General features: G+C 38.6%; 4 protein-coding genes and 2 pseudogenes across 13 annotated transcripts; all 6 read left to right on the top strand.

Moving 5' to 3' along the window:
• Positions 1-71: 71 nt before the first annotated feature.
• On the top strand, positions 72-2040 carry LOC104714547 (uncharacterized). Its single transcript, XM_010431949.3, has one exon. The coding sequence runs from the start codon at positions 326-328 to the stop codon at positions 1727-1729; it is 1404 nt and encodes a 467-aa protein (XP_010430251.1). The 5' UTR covers positions 72-325; the 3' UTR covers positions 1730-2040.
• LOC104714548 (uncharacterized) lies at positions 2019-4400 on the top strand (annotated as a pseudogene). Its single transcript, XR_015566755.1, has 9 exons — positions 2019-2205; positions 2307-2444; positions 2533-2733; positions 2860-2997; positions 3073-3185; positions 3267-3402; positions 3485-3617; positions 3709-3935; positions 4035-4400. The product of XR_015566755.1 is annotated as an uncharacterized LOC104714548 (transcript).
• A 158-nt stretch (positions 4401-4558) lies between these two features.
• LOC104714546 (outer mitochondrial transmembrane helix translocase) lies at positions 4559-11791 on the top strand. Of its 9 annotated transcripts, none has more exons than XM_087466938.1 (27): positions 4559-4896; positions 4988-5060; positions 5160-5257; positions 5361-5477; positions 5558-5704; positions 5787-6089; positions 6158-6288; positions 6503-6621; positions 6707-6798; positions 6941-7172; positions 7268-7322; positions 7568-7716; positions 7805-7875; positions 7954-8127; positions 8496-8594; positions 8666-8755; positions 9293-9368; positions 9455-9548; positions 9635-9704; positions 9806-9985; positions 10288-10398; positions 10495-10578; positions 10668-10822; positions 10911-11049; positions 11147-11206; positions 11312-11416; positions 11515-11791. In XM_087466938.1, the coding sequence occupies exons 1-27, from the start codon at positions 4810-4812 to the stop codon at positions 11626-11628; spliced, it is 3225 nt and encodes a 1074-aa protein (XP_087323064.1). In that variant the 5' UTR covers positions 4559-4809; the 3' UTR covers positions 11629-11791. The 9 variants fall into 9 exon arrangements, 5 of the variants coding, with proteins under 5 accessions (XP_087323064.1, XP_087323065.1, XP_010430250.2 ...); XM_087466939.1 differs by having other exon boundaries at positions 4694-4896; positions 5157-5257; positions 5799-6089; XM_010431948.3 differs by having other exon boundaries at positions 4694-4896; positions 5157-5257.
• A 164-nt stretch (positions 11792-11955) lies between these two features.
• LOC109126292 (uncharacterized) lies at positions 11956-15924 on the top strand. Its single transcript, XM_087466942.1, has 2 exons — positions 11956-13680; positions 13773-15924. The coding sequence occupies exon 2, from the start codon at positions 14291-14293 to the stop codon at positions 15638-15640; it is 1350 nt and encodes a 449-aa protein (XP_087323068.1). The 5' UTR covers positions 11956-13680; positions 13773-14290; the 3' UTR covers positions 15641-15924.
• Positions 12067-13391, top strand: LOC147939375 (uncharacterized; annotated as a pseudogene).
• A 182-nt stretch (positions 15925-16106) lies between the features above and the next one.
• On the top strand, positions 16107-17923 carry LOC104716040 (uncharacterized). The gene has a single exon (XM_087463964.1). The coding sequence runs from the start codon at positions 16352-16354 to the stop codon at positions 17723-17725; it is 1374 nt and encodes a 457-aa protein (XP_087320090.1). The 5' UTR covers positions 16107-16351; the 3' UTR covers positions 17726-17923.
• Positions 17924-18474: the final 551 nt, after the last annotated feature.

The following is an 18474-nucleotide window of genomic DNA, read 5'->3' as shown; positions in this document are numbered from 1 at the left end:
AGAAGAGGAATGATTGAAGCCCACAACTCACATCGTATTACTAATTGAGTCTGAAACATCTAATCGCGGTTTGGTACTTTGTAATTAGGTATTATTGCTCGTAAACCACTAAACCCTAATTTCTTCTTTCTTCTTCCTTCCCCCTCCAAATTTTTGATTTTTACTCTCGAACACTCATCGATCTCTCGCGGAACACTGATGAATATGTTGTAAGCTTGGAGAAATTTTGAGATTTATCATCCTGTAGTTTTCTCGAATTTAGAACCAGACAGCTTTGCTCGAACCGGTTCCAAGACATTTGTCTGGTCAATCGCATTGTAATGCCATGTGTTCTTTGATTCCTCATGGAAAAAGGTTGGTCCAGTTTCAGAAATGGCGTTGTAACTTGAGTGCTGCAGTGAACCTTTATCAAAATGGATCTGCTTTTTCCAATTCCTTCTCCTCTGTTGCTATTGCTGCTGCTGCTGATGTTGTAAGCCTTAGAGATGGTCGAAAAGGTAAGAACTTTACAGTCTCTTACCTCGTTGGTTCATTGGGTTTAGCTAAACGAGTTGCAGAATCGATTTCAAGTAAGCTAAGCTTTGTGGAGAAGAGCAATCCTGATTCAGTTCTGAGTCTTTTGAGAAGTCATGGGTTTACAGATTCTCAGATCTCAAGCATCGTTACGGATTATCCAACATTGCTTGTATTAGATGCTGAGAAGTCACTTAGTCCCAAGCTTAAGTTTTTGCAGTCAAGAGGAGCTTCAACCTCTGAGCTCACTGAGATTGTTTCAAAAGTTCCTAAAATATTGGGAATTAAAGGGGGCAAAAGTATCAGAAGATACTATGATATCGTCAAAGAGATTATAGAAGCGGACAAGAGTTCCAAGTTTGAAAAGTTGTGTCATTCCTTGCCAGAGGGTAGTAAGCAGGAGAATAAGATCAGAAATATTTTGGTTCTGAGAGAATTGGGCGTGCCTCAGAGGTTGTTATTCTCATTGCTCATCTCTAATCACCATGTCTGCTGTGGAAAAAAAAAGTTTGAAGAATCACTCAAGAAGGTTGTTGGGATGGGTTTTGATCCCACCACCCCAAAGTTTGTTGAAGCTTTATGCATTGTTTACGGATTGAGCGAGAAAAGACTAGAAGAACACTTCAATGTCTATAAAAGGTTTGGCTTAACTGTAAGTGATATATGGCAACTTTTCAAGAAGTGCCCTGCTTTTCTTGGATACTCAGAGAATAGGATAAGTCAGACATTTGATACCTTTAAGAAGTGTGGTCTGTGCGAAGATGAGGTCTTGTTAGTGTTCAAGAAGAATCCACTATGCTTACGTGCTTCAGAGCAGCAGATATTGAACTCCTTGGAAACATTTATAAGCTTAGGATTCAGCAGAGATGAGTATGTGATGATGGTCAAGTGCTTTCCTCAGTGCATTGGTTATTCTGCAGAGATGGTGAAGAAGAAGACTGAGTTTGTGGTAAAGAAGATGAATTGGCCACTAAAGGTCATAACTTTGTTCCCTCAGGTACTTGGTTACAGCATGGAGAAGAGGATTGTACCTAGGTGCAACGTCGTGAAAGCTCTCATGTCTAAAGGTTCACTTGGAAGTGAACTCCCTCCAATGGCTTCTGTTTTGGCATGTACCGATCAAACTTTCTTAAACAGGTACGTGGTGAAGCATGATGAAAAGCTGGTGCTTGAGTTGATGGCTATCTTCACCCAAAGATCGAGTCTCATAGCATAGAAAAGCTTGTCAAGGATTTTGCTTTTTAGACCTTTTTAATCTCAGTTTGATCCGGAACCGAACCGTTGGGTTAAAAAAAAGAGCTCTTATCAAAGATGTAGTAAAAAAACAGCAATAGCTCAAGGGGACAAATGTGAGGCCGGTTCAATTGGATTGGAATAAACGAAGACCGGTTTGTAAGTAGAATCAGCTTACAAATGTTACCACAATTTGATTTCGAAATTAGGATATTGCGCCTTAAAGGCCCTAAAAACCCTAAAAATCTCGTTTTTTTGGTTGTTGTTATCCCCAAATATTATTGTGTTCTTCCTTCTCTTGTGCTCCTTAGAACTTAAGAAAAGCTTATGGATCCGATCAAATCTGTGAAACCAGCCAACAACAAGACGGAGGAGGAGAGGAAGCCGAAAGTGTCTTTTCCCGAAGCTGTCGCAAAGATCGATCCTTTAGATCTTGCGGCTCACCTTGTCGATATATCGGTAAAGCCGCTCATGCCATCTATGTGAACGTTTGTTTTCTGATCTCTAAATCGATCGACAAAATATCAAACTAAACTTGTTTGTCTGTTACTTGTTACTAGAAATTGCATGGGTTTGAACCGGAGGTTCAGCTATTGAAATTTGTCGAGTACCTTGGGATAACACTCTCGGATGTGCAATTTCCATGGGCCAACATGTTCAACGACTCTACTTTCCCCAAGCTGATCCATCTCATCCATGTGAGGAGGACCTCTCTTCTTTCAGACTAGTTTTTAAAAAAAAAATCGTGAAAGAAGCTGATTTGTTTATATATATATGTAAAAACAGGTTCCATTATCTCAGATTCCTCGTCCTGTCTACAAAACATCAGCGGATTGGATCAAACGAGTCTGTATTACGACACTCGCTGCCTTTGTAATGTGGGCGTCTAATCATATTCTCACTTGTTTGGAAGAAGCCAAACAACAAGCAGATCATCCCAAGATTAAAGCTGCGCAACAACAACCTCCTCCTAAATCCAAATCTAAGGTTGTCTCCTATATATATATATATATATATATATATATATATATATATATATATATGTCTAGTGCTTAGAATTAATTATATTGTTTGGCTAACTCTCCATTATACTGTGTTTTTAACAACTTAAAGGTAGCAATATTTGTTGCATTAGCAATGGTATTGCGTAAGAAGCCTAAAGCTTTGGCTATTGTATTGCCGGCTATGAGGGTTAGGCGTAAGTATCTGGGACAGGACAAGCTTCCCTTTATAGTTTGGATGATGGCTCAGGTTCGTTCGTGATTTGTGTTTTTTTGTCATCTATATATTTTTTATATTTATTGAACTGTAAAAATGTGTGGACAGGCCTCCCGATATAGTTTAGCTGTAGGCTTGTTTTCATGGGTGCGTAACTTGTTACCGCTAGTCGGTACCTACTCTCCTCAGTAAACAGATCTCATCATGCAGTTGGTTGAGAAGTGAGTTTCCTTATAGTAATTCTCCTTTGCCTATATACAATATAATCTGATCTTGTTTATGCCATAATATTTTCTTGTCAGAATTTTGTCGAATCCAAAAGCTCGGGCTATACTTGTAAATGGATCTGTTGCAGAGAGATCACCACGGGTGATTCCACCTCCTTCATTTGAGATCTTGCTAAGGCTTACTTTCCCTCTTTCATCCGCAAGAGTAAAGGTAATCAGATTTTTATTATGTGCAAAACCTTGATGCGTTTTGTCGATTCTGATCACTAAGCATGTGATCTGTATACACACAGGCTACAGAGAGGTTTGAGGCAATTTATCCCTTGTTGAAGGATGTGGCTCTTGCCGGTACACGAGGAAGCAACTTAATGAAACAAGTGACTGAAGAAATGTTCACTCTTTCTTTGAAATTAGCTGGAGAAGAAGGTATTCGTAACTAATGGAACACCTTTGAGTTTTTCTTCTTGTTCTCTCTCACTCTCTCTTCTCCAACTAGTGTTACCGTTGTTAATTACAGGAAACCCTCCTTTAGCCAAGGAAGCTACAACAATCGCTATCTGGTCTTTGACGGAAAATGTAGATTGCTGCAAGCTCTGGGAAAGGCTTTATTATACGGATAAAGAAGCTAGTGGTGCTCTTCTTAAAAGGCTTGTAAGCGAATGGAAGGATCATTACCTCAAACTATCATCATCTCCGAGTGATAAACTCACTCTCAATAGAACTATGTTGTACTTCATGCTAATGGTAATGCTTCTCACTCTTGTAAGATAAACTTAATTATTTCACCCTTTACTCAGTTTCTTATTTCATCTCCTGACCTAACCTGTGAATGATGCTTATCAGAACGAAAAAGCCATCACTGATCAAGGAGGAGGAGCCAATGGTTCTCTTTACGAAGAAGCTGACAACTCCTGCAAAGTGATCTTGGGGAGACTCTCCCGTGGAAGTGGCTGTCTCAAAGTTACTGTAGTCATTGCTGCTGTGGTTCTAGTCGCTGCAGTTTTACTATCTTTCAACCTGGAGGCTACATCGTTTCTCCAGAAGCTGGTGGACTCATGGGAAGGAATACTCTTCAATGCAATCATCAAGGCTTTGACGAACTAATTAAGAGAGAAATATCATTATCCTTGCTTTGCTTTAAATTAGTATAAATTTGTTTTGGATAATCAGAAAAAAAAAAAAAAAAAAGAGCTAATACTTGCTCATAAAGCTTCTAACGGCCATTTTGATCGTCCAATCCAATAATGCCACGTGTCTGTCACTCCATCCTTACACGTTGCCATTTTCACACGTGAGAGAACTCACACGCTCGGTTCTGCATCACTCACAAAGTCCCATAAAATCACAATTCACACAATTCATCTCTCACTCGCATTGATTCTCAAATCACATCGTTTCGGCCACTGATTCGTCGTCACATCCAACAAGTGGCATTTTCACACGTGAGAACTCACACGCTCGGTTCTGCATCACTCTCACAAAGTCCAATAAAATCACAATTCATAATTCTTTGGGTTCCTTGTTTCAAAATTCATCTCTCTCTCTCTCACATTGATTCTTAAAGAATCGCGCCGCTTCTGCTAGAATCGAAAGAAGAGAGATCAAGAAAGAAACAGTAATGGCGGCGTTGTTGTCACCGCCGCGGGGTAACAGCGATACAGCTTCTTCCGACGATGAATCTCTTCTTTCATCCAAACGCCAAAAGGTTTTCTGATTCCGGAGACCTTAACAACTTCTTCTGTTCTGGGTTTTGAGAATTTGGGCGAATTTTGGGCATATATTATTCTTCGTTTCAGTTGGAAGATGAAGAAACCTCAACATCAACCGCCGGAGACGCCACGATTCAGGCGGCGAAACCACCACGCCACGGTCCGTCCGTCTTCACTCAATCTTTGAAATTGAAAATTTCAATTCATCTTTTGATTTTGTTTGATTGTTTTTGGATTTTGTTTGAAATTGAACTAGTAGACTCAGCACCACCGCCGTATGCTTCTTTTGACGGATGGACTTATCAAGATCGTGTCTTTAAGACCCCGTGGTGTCGATTGCTATCACAGTCTGCACAAGTTTGATTTTTAACCTCTCTCTCTCTCTCTATGGATTCAATAGGTTTGATGCTTTTTTTTATACTGCCTGAAACATTGATGAGCTTACTTGTGAATTTTTCAGAATCGAGACGTTTACATTGCTAGATCGTGCTTCACTCTGGGTTCTTGTCTAGCCTCCAACGCAGTAATACACAGCCAGAATCTCGGTTCTTTGTTGTGCAAGATCACAAGAATTCAGGTTTTATATATACTTTTATTTTGAGAGTACAAAACAAGCTGGTTCTGTATTCTCATTTATTGTTTGTACACATGGTTCAGCGCAATGGAAATGTTGTAGCGGTTCTAGATATCACAGGAACCGGGGGACCTGTGCTGATTAATGGAGCACTTCCCCACAAGGGTTTCAGCCATGTGCTACGCTCTGGTGACGAATTGGTTTTTGGTGATTGCGGGAGCTATGCTTTCGTATCCTCCCACCTTTTTTTTTCTTCTGTATGAAATGTGCAACAAGTAACCTTTTGAAGTTTTCCCATTAAGTTGTATCCAGATATATCAGCAGATGCCTAATGTTGCAGACTCAGCTGGTATGGAAGAGGTTCCTGCAGGAAAATTTCTACTGTTAGAGAGAGAGGCAAGAGATCCATCAAACCTTTCGATTTTCGCATCCCTTGCAAGCTTGAGTCGGGAGTTACGATTATCAAGCCGTGCATCCATTATGAGCTGGCAAGCGCCAGAGAATCCTGCTACTTCTGGGGTCCAAGAAGGCGCAAAGCTTGAATTTGACGGCATGGCTGATAACAATCAAAGTAATAAAGCTGCAGACAGCCATAACCAAGATTCCAAAATTGAGGTAATTACTCCCTTGGACCCTGGCGTCATCAACAATAATTAGCATTATATTAACAAAGCTAGTATCAGATATTAGAGGAGAGAAACGAGGTGACAAGGGGTTCACAACTAGCTGCAAAATTCAAGAAACATATTCAAGCTGGTATTGTAGACTGCGAAAGATTGGAATTTTCACTGGATGAATTTCCTTATTATTTGAGGTATTTTTACAGATTTAAGATATGTGCATTTCTTTCTATGAACTTTGAATTGTCATAACTTTGAATTCCCTTCCTGAAGTATTAAAGTTAGGAAATATGAGGGCCCTGTCCTTCCCTTCGGAGTCTTTCACACAAATCATATTTTTTTCTTGTCTTTGGTATTTTGGGCTTTGCATGGGTACTGTACTAAGGTCTTTCTGTTTTATTATCACAGTGAGAGTACAAAGAATTCTTTACTAGCTGTTTCACATGTACATCTCAAAAAGAAGAATAAAGGATATGCCTCCGACTTCACCAATTTGAACCCAAGGATATTGCTTTCTGGTCCTGCAGGTTTGTGGTGTATCTTGCTTATGTGGTTCCTGTACTGCTTTTAGGCGGCAATATCATTTTCTCTTTTTGGTTGGAATTGTTTCAGGGTCTGAAATATACCAAGAGATATTGGTTAAAGCACTTGCCAATCACTTCAAGGCGAAATTGCTAATATTTGACAGCCATCCAATTTTGGGGGTAAGATATTGTTGTTGATTAGAGATATGTATGATGATATGCTTGTTAGTTTATTAGAGGAAAGTTTTTGCATCTACACTTATTTGTCTGTTTTCCTAACTACGAGTAATTCCTGGTGCATCTGCTCTGCAATCTCCTGCAGGCTATGACTGCTGAGGAATTTAAGTCACTGATGGATGGACCTGCTTCTAAAAAGTCATGTAAGCTTCCCAGGCAGAGTTTAGAGCTCATTGATGGAGGGAAGAAATTGGCTTTGTCAACAGGTGATGGAGATTCATCTAGCCCTTCTCCTCCTGCTTCTTCTGGTCCAGACTCAAAGCCTAAGACTTTACCTTGTTCATTTGGAAATCCAGTGAATTGTACTTTGAAGAAAGGCATGCCCCTTTATGTTGTTTGCAACAAAATAATGTTCTTCAATCTTCTTAGATTTCTGGGTTTCTGATACTTCATTGTGAAAAAACACTTGCAGGTGACAGGGTAAGATTCTTCAGCAATGAGTCCTGTCGGGGGCTACCTACCTCATGGTTTGCTTCTTCTGATAGTTCTGATTGAGGCAGCTGCTTCTATATAGTATGAATATTATATTTTTTGGCTCTTACGAAGAAAGTATCTTCATTTATTAGAAAATGCAAATAATTTATGATGAATTACTTCTATTTACATCCAAGAAGTATATATCTTTCGCAAAATCTATATCCTATCTTATAGTTTTATCTAAATTTGTAGATCTTTTTACAAATTTATATTCACTTTACTTGATATTATTTAGGGGACCACCTTCTGGGATTAGAGGGAAAGTAATTTTAGTATTTGATGAGAATCCTAAAGCTAAAGTGGGTGTTAGATTTGAGAATCCAGTACCTGATGGAGTTACTCTTGGTGACCTGTGTGAAATGGGACATGGGTACTTCTGCAGTGGTACGTCTACGTCATGTTCAGTAGTGCACTGGTTACTGGTCCTCAGCAGCTCTTGTCTCACACACTGTTTCGTCTGTCTTTCTAATAGCTACTAATCTTCAGTTCGAGAGCTCGGGTTCCGAGGATCTAGATGAATTACTTGTTGACAAATTGTTTGAGGTACTTTTCAGTTGCAAAGTAATGATTTTTTTCTTCGTCTAATACTTTCCATATGCTTATATCTTCGTCTGTTTCCAGGTTGTCCATGATGAGAGCGGAACTTGTCCGGTCATTCTATTTTTGAAAGATGCTGAGAAATTTGTTGTTGGAAATTCCGATTTTTGCTCTGCATTCAAAAGCAAACTTGAAGATATCCCAGATAACGTAATTGTGATCGATTCACAGACGCACTCTGATAATCGCAAGGAGAAGGTAGTTACTATGAGATGCTTTTTCTTCAGTTGCATGCCTTGAGCTCATTTCGTAAAAAAATAACATTGCTACATTTTTTTGTTTAGAGCATTCTGCATTTCCGTGTTTCAGTGTTTTAGTGGTTGAAGTAGACTTCTAATATATAACCTTTTGACTATACTGCGTAATTTATTCTGGTGTCTAGTGCAGTGGGAAAACGTAATGTGCTCCTGTTGTAACTGCGAGTTTAGACTGTTATCAGTTCTGTTTTCTAGCCGGTTTTCAGTTCTGCATGTTTCCTCTGAATCAAGCCTTTAACATATTTGATACGGAGGGTATCCCGTTTCTTCTAGAGTGGGACTAATCTTACTTTTACTTAATATTCTCAGGATATTGGACAACAACATGAGCAAGAAAAGGAAGTCCCAACGGCAACGAAACTTCTAACGAATCTCTTTGAAAATAAAGTTACTATTTGCATGCCACAGGTCTGTTACTCTATTCTTGTAGACGTAAGCATTCAAAAAATCTTAAACTTGATGGAGCTAATTATTACCAGGATGAGGATCTTCTTACAACCTGGAAGCGTCAGTTGGATCGTGATGCTGAGGCTTTGAAAATAAAGGCAAATTCCAGTCAATTGCGCATGGTATGTCTTTCATCTGAAATCTGAATATATGGTATCGGTATACTTTTTGCTGTATTCTTGGATTTAGTGTGTAATTAGAAAAAAAAAAGATAATGGCAGCATTTTTAGACACGGAATAAGTTTTACATATGATGGGTCAGATTGAAAATCAAGGATTTTAAATTTTCAATCTCAGTGAGAAATCTTTGATTTTCTTAGTTACATTCCTTATTTGCATACTTAGCTTCAAAAAATTTAAGCTAAATTATATCTGTGGCATTTTGGCTGTTAGACGTGATTGTGGAGGCAAAACCGCGGAGATAGCGTATCATTAAAGTCTATAACTCTATCATTCCTCTATTTTCAAAACTTGATTGTTTGAATCTCAAGTCACTCAAAAATAAATCGTTGATAGTATACTTTCTAGAATATGTTACTTTTTCTCTGGTGTACAATACAAGTTTATCTGCTTTTCACATGGCACAATTCCATTTCCTGTTTTAAAACAGGGGCATTACAGAAGCTTTAATAAGACTTTATAATTGCATCTCGATTTAGGTGTTGGGACGATTTGGTATAGAGTGTGAAGGCATTGAGACGATGTGCACAAAGGATCTTACACTTCAAAGAGACAGTATGGCTCTCCCTTTGTTCGGCATGATGACCAGAGTTGACAATGGAATGCTTTTCGAAAAAGTTGACTTTGGATATCTGCATCAGGTGCAGAAAAGATCATTGGATGGGCTCTTAGTGACCATATAAAGCGTAATCCTGATGCTGATCCAGATGTTAGAGTTACTTTGTCTCTTGATAGGTAATTGGCAGCTTGTCCCTGTACATTACTTATATCTGTTTCAGTATTCTGTTTCAGTATTGAGTATGAATTTTGGATCCTTGCAGCTTAAAATTTGGAATAGAACTCTTACGGACTGTTCTAAATGAATCTAAGAACCCGCAGAAGTCTGTCGAGGTTAGCAAATCTTCTTGGAAATTGAATTGGTGTTTACATATTTTCACTGTGGCAATTCCTCCTAGTATGTAACAACTGTTACTTTCTTCTGTTGCTTTCAGGACATTATGACAGAAAATGAGTTTGTAAAGAGGCTTTTTAGTGATGTTATTTCTCCCGGGGAAATTGGTGTTACATTTGATGACATTGGGGCACTTGAGAATGTCATAGACACTTTAAAGGAATTGGTTATGCTTCCTTTACAACGGCCTGAACTTTTCCGCAAGGGGCAATTAACAAAGGTGGTTATCTTATCCGCATTAGGTTTGAGTAAAATCCCATAATGTTTTACTATGTCCTGCCTTGAATTAATCACAGATCTATGAAGGGATCACCTTTTGATTTGTGTGTGCCAGTATACATGTTCATAAGTTTTGTGGACATTTTGATTTGTGTGTGCCAGTATACATGGACATAGGCTTTTTACTATGTCCTAGCTGATAATTTGGCTTTCCTAAAACAAGAAATTTTCTATAATTTAGTTGTTAAAGTTATGCATTGGTGGAGTCCTAATCAGTCTGCTTCTGTACTTCTCTATGTGCAGCCTTGTAGAGGAGTTCTCTTATTTGGACCTCCTGGAACTGGAAAGACCATGCTTGCAAAGGCAGCGGCAACGGCAGCTGGTGCTAACTTCATTAACATCTCAATGTCAAGGGTAACAGAATATCCTTTAAAAGTTGGACTCTACCAAATTGTACCAATTTATACACAGAATCTCTTGTTCAAACTTGTGTTCTTCTCAATATTGCAGTGGTTTGGTAAGGGTGTGGGTGATGTCAAAGATGTCTTCGCGATGGCTAGTAGAATTTCCCCTAGCATTATCTTTTTCGACGAGGTAATTTCTCATGGTCAATGCCTGGACGGATTTTTCTTGTAATCAGGTTACTGACACTGACAGAGTTCCAATATTTTACTATCTTGTAGCTGGACAGCATGATAGGCCGAAGCCAAAAACCGGGGGAGTTGATGATATATTGGGACGGTCTGACGACAAAGGAAACGGAACGTGTTCTGGTTCTTGCAGCCACAAACAGACCTTTTGACCTTGATGAGGCTGTCATTAGAAGGTTGCCTCGTAGGTAATATATAAATAGCTTCCTTGTGGGACTAAGCTTTCTATCAAATTGACATGTCGTGAAAAGTTTATGGTATTGACTTTTTGTGCAGGTTGATGGTGGGACTACCAGATGCTCTGGATAGAGCAAAGATATTAAAGGTTATTCTCGCAAAAGAAGTCTTGTCCCCTGATTTGGATATTGATGAAGTTGCTAGTATGACTGATGGATATTCTGGAAGCGATCTTAAGGTAACTCCTTCAGCTTTGTTATGGTCTGTCAAAATGATAAGAAATGCAAAGTAATGCTCATGAATTTCCATGTTACATGCTCTTTTGGTGCGTGCAGAATCTATGTGTTACTGCTGCCCGCCGTCCAATCATGGAGATATTGGAGATGGAAAAAACTGTAAGTCGTCTTTGTGTTGAACAACCAAGGAAACTAAATTTATGTTGCCCAAAAAATTTCTCTATATAGTAGTAAAATATGGTTAATGATGGGATTTGGCGGTAGGAGCGAGATGCTGCTCTGGCCGAAGGCAGAGTTCCTCCAGCTCGAAGTGGAAGTCCTGATATCCGAGCTTTGAACATGGAGGATTTCAAAAACGCACTTGCCCTCGTATGACTTTTTACTTGTGCTTTTTTCTTTCTTTCTTTCTTTCATATCTGTCTCTGGCTTTCAGAGAAATGTAGCTCTTATCAATGGTGTTGAATCAGGTGAGTGTGAGCGTCTCATCAGTGTCTGCGAACATGACAGCGCTTCAACAATGGAATGAACTACACGGGGAAGGTGGATCTAAAAGGAACCAGTCACTCAGCTACTACATGTAGGAGAGGGAACACTGTAACAACAACCAGATCGGGTCTATTGAATCTAGTTTAGAAACCTTAACTCAATTACGTCTAGAAAAGAAAAAGAAAAAGATAGCTTTGAACGATTGTATATAATTTGTTTGCGTGAAGCATAAATGACGTAAAAAGAAACTTTTGGACATTTTCTCCAACAAAGGGTCGACGAAGTAAGCAACAAATCGCGAGAGTCGACTAAACCGGATGGTCAACAATACTCAATATCATCCGGTTTGGTTTGATTGAACATGCGTTTCTGTTTTGCCGACACGCAGTTCATCTCCATAACTTGGAAAAGCTAAAAGCTTCAAGGCTAAAACAAGGTTGGGGTGGAGATTTTTATTCGGTTTCTCTGAATGGAAATTCAGAAAGATCAACATTAGGAGACTGTGTGTGAGTAATTATTGCATTGTCTTTGTAATGTATTTTCTGATTCTCCATGGAAAAGGGTTGGTTCAGTTGCAGAAATGGTATAATTTGAGGGTTTCAGTGAATCGTTTTCGAAAAGGATCTTCTTTTTCAAATTACTTCTCTTCCTCTGCTATTGCTAGCGACGTGAGTTCACGAGATGATCGAAAAGGAAAGAACTTTACAGTCTGTTACCTTGTTGATTCACTTGGTTTAGCTAAAAAGCTCGCTGAATCGATTTCTAGGAAAGTCAGTTTCGCGAACAAGGGGAATCCGGATTCTGTTCTGAGTCTTTTGAGAAGCTATGGGTTCAAAGATTCTCAGATCTCCAGCACCGTTACGGGTTATCCAACATTGCTTGTACTAGATGCTTAGAAGTCACTTGGTCCCAAGCTGAAGTTTTTGCAGTCCAGAGGAGGAGGAGCTTCAAGCTCTGAGCTCACTCAGATTGTTTCTACTGTTCCTAAACTCTTGGCAGTGAAAGAAGCAAAAGCTATCAGTGTATACTATGATTTCGTCAAAGACACTGTACAAGCGGAAACGACTCCCAAGTTGGAAAAGTCATCTCATTCTTTGCTCAAGGGTAGTAAGCAATTTATCGGTTGAATAAGATCAGAAATTTATCGGTTTTGAGAGATTTGGGCATGCCTCACAAGTTGTTATTCTCAGTGCTCATCTCTGATAAAGGACTTGTCTGTGGAAAAGAAAGATTTGAAGAGTCCCTCAAGAGAGTTGTTTACATGGGTTTTAAACCGACCACCTCAAAGCTCATCGATGCTCTGGGCATTATTAGAGGATTCAGTGACCAAAGGATACAAGAAAAAGTAAATGACTATAAAAGGTTTGGCCTTTCTGTGGGAGATGTATGGGTAATATTCAAGAAGTTTCCAATGTTTCTTGGATTCTCGGAGAAGAAGATAGGGAACTCCTTTGATACATTTCTAGACCTAGGATTCACCAGAGGTGAGTTTACGTTGATCGTCAAGCTTTTTCCTCAGTGCATTGGATGTTCTGCAGAGTCGGTGAAGAACAAGACTGAGTTTCTGGTGAAGAATATGAAATGGCCACGTAAGGTTGTGGTTTCATACTCACATGTACTTGGATTAAGCATGGAGAAGAGGATTGTACCAAGGTGTAATGTAATCAAAGCTCTTATTTCCAAAGGATTTATCAGAACTGAACTACCTGCAATGTATTCAGTGTTGATGACTACTGATCAAGCTTTCTTAAACAAGTATGTGATGAAACATAATGACAAGCAGCTCGTACCTGAGTTAATCGCTATCTTCACCAGAAATCGAGTTTCACTCACTGATCACCTACAAGGAGAACAATGAGCAACTTTAGGGATTGTTGTTCTTTCTGTTAGTTTTAGATTTATCAGTGAATCCTTTGATGCCTTACTATGGGAAGCAGAGTTCCCTCTGTATGCAATCTGCCTGAGAGTGTCATAAGAAGACACTCTCGTGTGTTTAAGGCTAGTGCATACACTCGGAGTCTATTTCTCAGTCCTCCTGCAACACAAAGTAAAATTTGTTTCTGATGCTCTGTTCAGTCGTTTCAGTCACTATATGAATCATCAGAAAATGGAAGCCACAAAAGGCAGCTCGTATGTGAACACCTCAGGTGAGTTTATCAGTTGGCAATAGACTCATAACAGCTGGTTACATTCTAAAGACTGCCTTGTAACAGGTTACACCTCTTTCCTTTTTTAACAGTCAAGGTTCCACTGGATGCTAGCTTGACGCCTGATGAACTTTGTGTTTTCTGAGAGAGAGACAAATGTCTCTGGATCCGAACCGATTCTTTCTATATGCAATCCAACTCTGAAAAATAACTTCAAACTGTAAATTTTCCTTTGGTTGATATTATGATATAGCAAAAGAGCTTTTGAATACATGTTTGGGGTTACAGTCAATTCATGCTTGTATCTTGATCGTTGGCTCTTTCTTCATGTGCACAGATGAAGCATTAGGTTCAAATTATCCTCTTTTGGGTCATAATCTAGAAAAACTATAGTCGAAAAAGGTTGACACTTTTTGTGTGTACTTCATATCTTTCGATAGTAAGCTTAAGTATACAATACCAAAGAGAACATCTCAGCATTCTTTCTATACCAACTTAATAAATCTTTTGAAGTTTTAAGCAACAAGAGCTCATAAACCCTAAATTTCGTTTTTTTTATAAATCAATTTGCATAAGTTTCTTCCTTATTCGCTGTGTGTTAGCATTTGCCATGTATTCTCTGATACTCCATGGAAGAAGGTTGGTCGAGTTGCGTCAATTGAGAGTTACAGTGCAAAAGCCATTTGCTTTTTTCTCATCCGCTAGTGCTGGAGATTTGGGTCCTAGAGTTGGTCGTAAAGGTAAGAACTTTACAGTCTCTTACCTCGTTGATTCATTGGGGTTAACTACAAAGCTCGCAGAATCGATTTCGAAAAAAGTCAGCTTCGAGGACAAGTCAAATCCTGACTCTGTTCTGAACCTTCTTAGGGTTTATGGGTTCACTGATTCTCAGATCTCCAGCATCATTACGGACTATCCACGATTGTTTATGGCATATGCTGAGAAAACACTTGCTCCAAAGCTTCAATTTTTGCAGTCCAGAGGAGCTTCGAGCTCTGAGCTCACTGAGATTGTTTCTACAGTTCCTAAAATCTTGGGAAAGAAAGGGGACCAAACTATTAGTAGATACTATGATTTCGTCAAAGTCATTATAGAAGCTGATAAGAGCTCCAAGATATGTCATTCTTTGCCGGAGGGTAGTAAGCAGGAGAATAAAATCAGAAATCTGTTGGTTTTGAGAGAATTAGGTGTGTCTCAGAGGTTGTTATTCTCATTGCTTACATCGAATGCGAAATATGTCTGTGGAAAAGAAAGATTTCAAGAATCTTTCAAGAAGGTCGTGGAGATGGGTTTTGATCCAAGTACCTCAAAGTTTCTCGTAGCTCTGCGTGTTGTTTTCGGTTTGAGGGAGGTAACAATAGAAGAAAAAGTCACTGCGTATGAAAAGTTAGGTGTGGGAGTGAGTGATGTATGGGAAATGTTCAAGAAGTGGCCAAGCTTTCTTGGATACTCAGAGAAGAAGATAGTTCAGACGTTTGAAACCCTCAAAAAGTGTGGACTACTCGAAGAAGAGATCCCCTCAGTGTTCAAGAAGTGTCCGCAATGCATTGGTGCTTCAGAGCAGAAGATATTGAACTCTATTGAAACATTTATAGGCCTAGGATTCAGCAGAGATGAGTTTGCAAAGATAGCCAAGATCCATCCTAAGTGCATTGGATATTCAGCAGAGACGGTGAAGAAGAAGACTGTATTTCTGGTGGAGAAGATGAATTGGCCACTAAGAGAGATGGCTTTGTTCCCTACAGTACTTGGATACAGCATGAAGAAGAGGATTGTCCCGAGGTGTAACGTAATCAAAGCTCTCATGTCAAAAGGATTGCTAAGAAGCCAACTCCCTCCAATGTCGTCTGTCTTGGCATGCACCGATGAGGCCTTCTTAAACAGGTATGTGAGGAACCATGATGACAAGGAGCTGGTGCCTGAGTTGATGGCCATTTTCTCTAGAGGTCGTGTTTCATAGATCAGAAGGCTTGTCAAGGATTTTGCTTTTGTTTTTGAGTATCTAAAACCTTGATTTTAGACCTTAAAAAGCAAGCCAACTAGGATTGGAATGATGCAATGCAGGTCCTGAGTTGTTGGATTGGTCATGTAAGCCTTTTTGGCTCCTTAATTAGTGTTTGATCTTTGGTTTCACTAAATTCTTTAATGTTTTGGGATTGGTGGGGGTACTTAAATCACAGCTGGTCATGTAAGCCTTTCAAAATCTTGATCATTTTTCTTTTAACTGCAGATATGGATTGTAATGATTCAATGCAGCTTATAGTGATAAAAAAAATCAATTAAGAATGCAAAACCTTAAACCGAACTAACCAAATTTATCCAATTTAACCAATATTATTCGAGTTTCTAAAGTATTTTGGTTCAACTTAGGCAACAAAAATCGAATTTGTCTATAACTGAACCGAACCGTATTATGTTTCGGTTGTATTCGACAACATTTTCAAAATCAAAATTAAAAGAGGGGTTTTGCCTAAACCCTAAAGATCTCTGCTTTTTGTTTTTTTTATCTGCAACTGATCGATGAGACGATGAGTGTGAATCGTTCTTCCTTCACTTCACTTCACTATCCGCGCGGCTCGTCTTCTCGAATTGAAACTGATCGTTGGGTAGAAATCGCTTCTAAACTTTAGGGATTTGCTGGGTTCTGTTCTTCTTGCATTCGTCTTTGGTCATGTATTCTCTGATACTCCATGGCAAAAATTTATGCGAGTTGCAGAAATGGTGTCATTTGAGTTTTGCAGTGCAAAAGGCATCTTCTTTTTTCAATTCCTTCTCCTCTGTCGCTACTGCTGGTAATAGAGATGGTCGTAAAGGTAAGAACTTTACAGTCTCTTACCTCGTTGATTCATTGGGTTTGACTAGAAAAATAGCTGAATCGATCTCAATGAGAGTCAGTTTCGAGGATAAGGGCAATCCTGATTCAGTTCTGAGTCTTTTTAAAAGTCATGGTTTCACTGGTTCTCAGATCTCTAGTATCGTTACGGACTATCCACAATTGCTTGTATTAGATGCTGAGAAAACACTTGCTCCCAAGCTTCAGTTTTTGCAGTCAAGAGGAGCTTCAACCTCTGAGTTCACTGAGATTGTTTCTACAGTTCCTGAAATCTTGGGAAAGAAAGCTGCCAAAGCTATAAGCAGATACTATGGTTTCATCAAAGAGATTATAGAGGCAGATAAGAGTTCCAATTATGAAAAGTTATGTCAGTCTTTGCCAGTGGGTAATAATAGACAAGGGAATAAAATCAGAAATGTTTTGGTTCTGAGAGAATTGGGCGTGCCTCAGAGGTTTTTATTCTCTTTGCTCATCTCTGATGCCCAACCTGTCTGTGGAAAAGAAAATTTTGAAGAATCACTCAAGAAGGTTGTTGAGATGGGTTTTGATCCAACCTCCTCAAAGTTTGTCCATGCTCTTAAGGTTGTTTACAGATACAGCGACAAAACAATAGATGAAAAAGTCAATGTCTGTAAAAGGTTAGGCTTTTCTGTGGGAGATGTTTGGGAGATGTTCAAGAAGTGTCCCACCTTTTTGAATAACTCAGAGAAGAAGATAGTTCAGATCTGTGAAACCCTGAAGAAGTGTGGACTACTCGAAGACGAGGTCCTTTCACTGATGAAGAAGTTTCCGCAATGCGTTGGTGCTTCAGAGAAGAAGATATTGAAGTCCATTGAAACATTTAAAGGCCTAGGATTCAGCAGAGATGAGTTTGTTATACTAGCCAAGCGCTTTCCTCAATGTCTTATTTTATCTGCAGAGACTGTGACAAAGAAGACTGAGTTTGTGGTTAAGAAGATGAATTGGCCTCTAAAGTCTGTGATTACAACCCCTGCGATGCTTGGATACAGCATGGAGAAGAGGACTGTCCCAAGGTGTAATGTAATTAAAGCTCTCATGTCAAAAGGTTTGCTCGAAAGTGAACTCCCTCCAATGTCGTCTGTTTTGGTATGTACCAATGAAGAGTTCTTAAACAAGTATGTGCGTAACCATGATGACAAGGAGCTTGTGCATGAGTTGATGGCTATTTTCACCGGATATCGTGTTTCATAGATCAGAAGGCTTGTCAAGGATTTTGTTTTTATTATGAAGATTTTTGATTTTTGACTTCAAAAGCAATCTGATACTAAGGTTGAGTCTCTTTTCTGATACTAAGGTTGGTAGCCTAGAAACAGCAATGCAGCCAAGTAGCAGACGTCTGTATCCAAACTAGATATTTGTTGATTTTATTTTCCTCTTCCCTTCACTTCATTTTGCTTTGCATCATTGAGCTCCTTCCCATCAAAAGCCATTTCTTATTTTAAAACAAAGAACACAGATATTAACAAGTGTATGAAAACTACTAATATTAATATTTCATTTATTAGCTATCTTAGAATATCTTAAAACCAAAAAACTTAGCTTTCGATTGTGATTAAAGTAAGGGCCAAAAAGAAAGTGAAAAAATTAAACGATGAGGACTTTAACAAAAAGAAAAAATAAATGATGAGGAATGGAACCAAAAAAAAATTGAAAATGAAAAATAAAAAGTTAGGATAAGATAAGATCAGATGAATGTTTAGAATGATTTTTTCAAACTCATATTTTCAACCACCGCTGATGTAAAATGTTATTTTTTCGAATAAATTTTACATTTTATTCAAAAAAATAATAATAAATAAAATAAGATGAATGGTAACTAACAATATCTTAAAAATGTATTAAAAATTAATTAGTTTTACATTTAATTATAAACTAGAAAATTTGAATTAATATATATATATATCATGTTAAATATTTAAATATTAATATTAATTAAAAAT

The sequence above is a fragment of the Camelina sativa genome, chromosome 9 (assembly GCF_030686135.1).
Source record: "Camelina sativa cultivar CO46 ecotype springtype chromosome 9, ASM3068613v1".
In the NCBI taxonomy this organism is placed as follows: Eukaryota; Viridiplantae; Streptophyta; class Magnoliopsida; order Brassicales; family Brassicaceae; genus Camelina; species Camelina sativa.
Note: the sequence above shows the minus strand (reverse complement) of the source record. Positions and strands in the feature narration are given on the sequence as shown.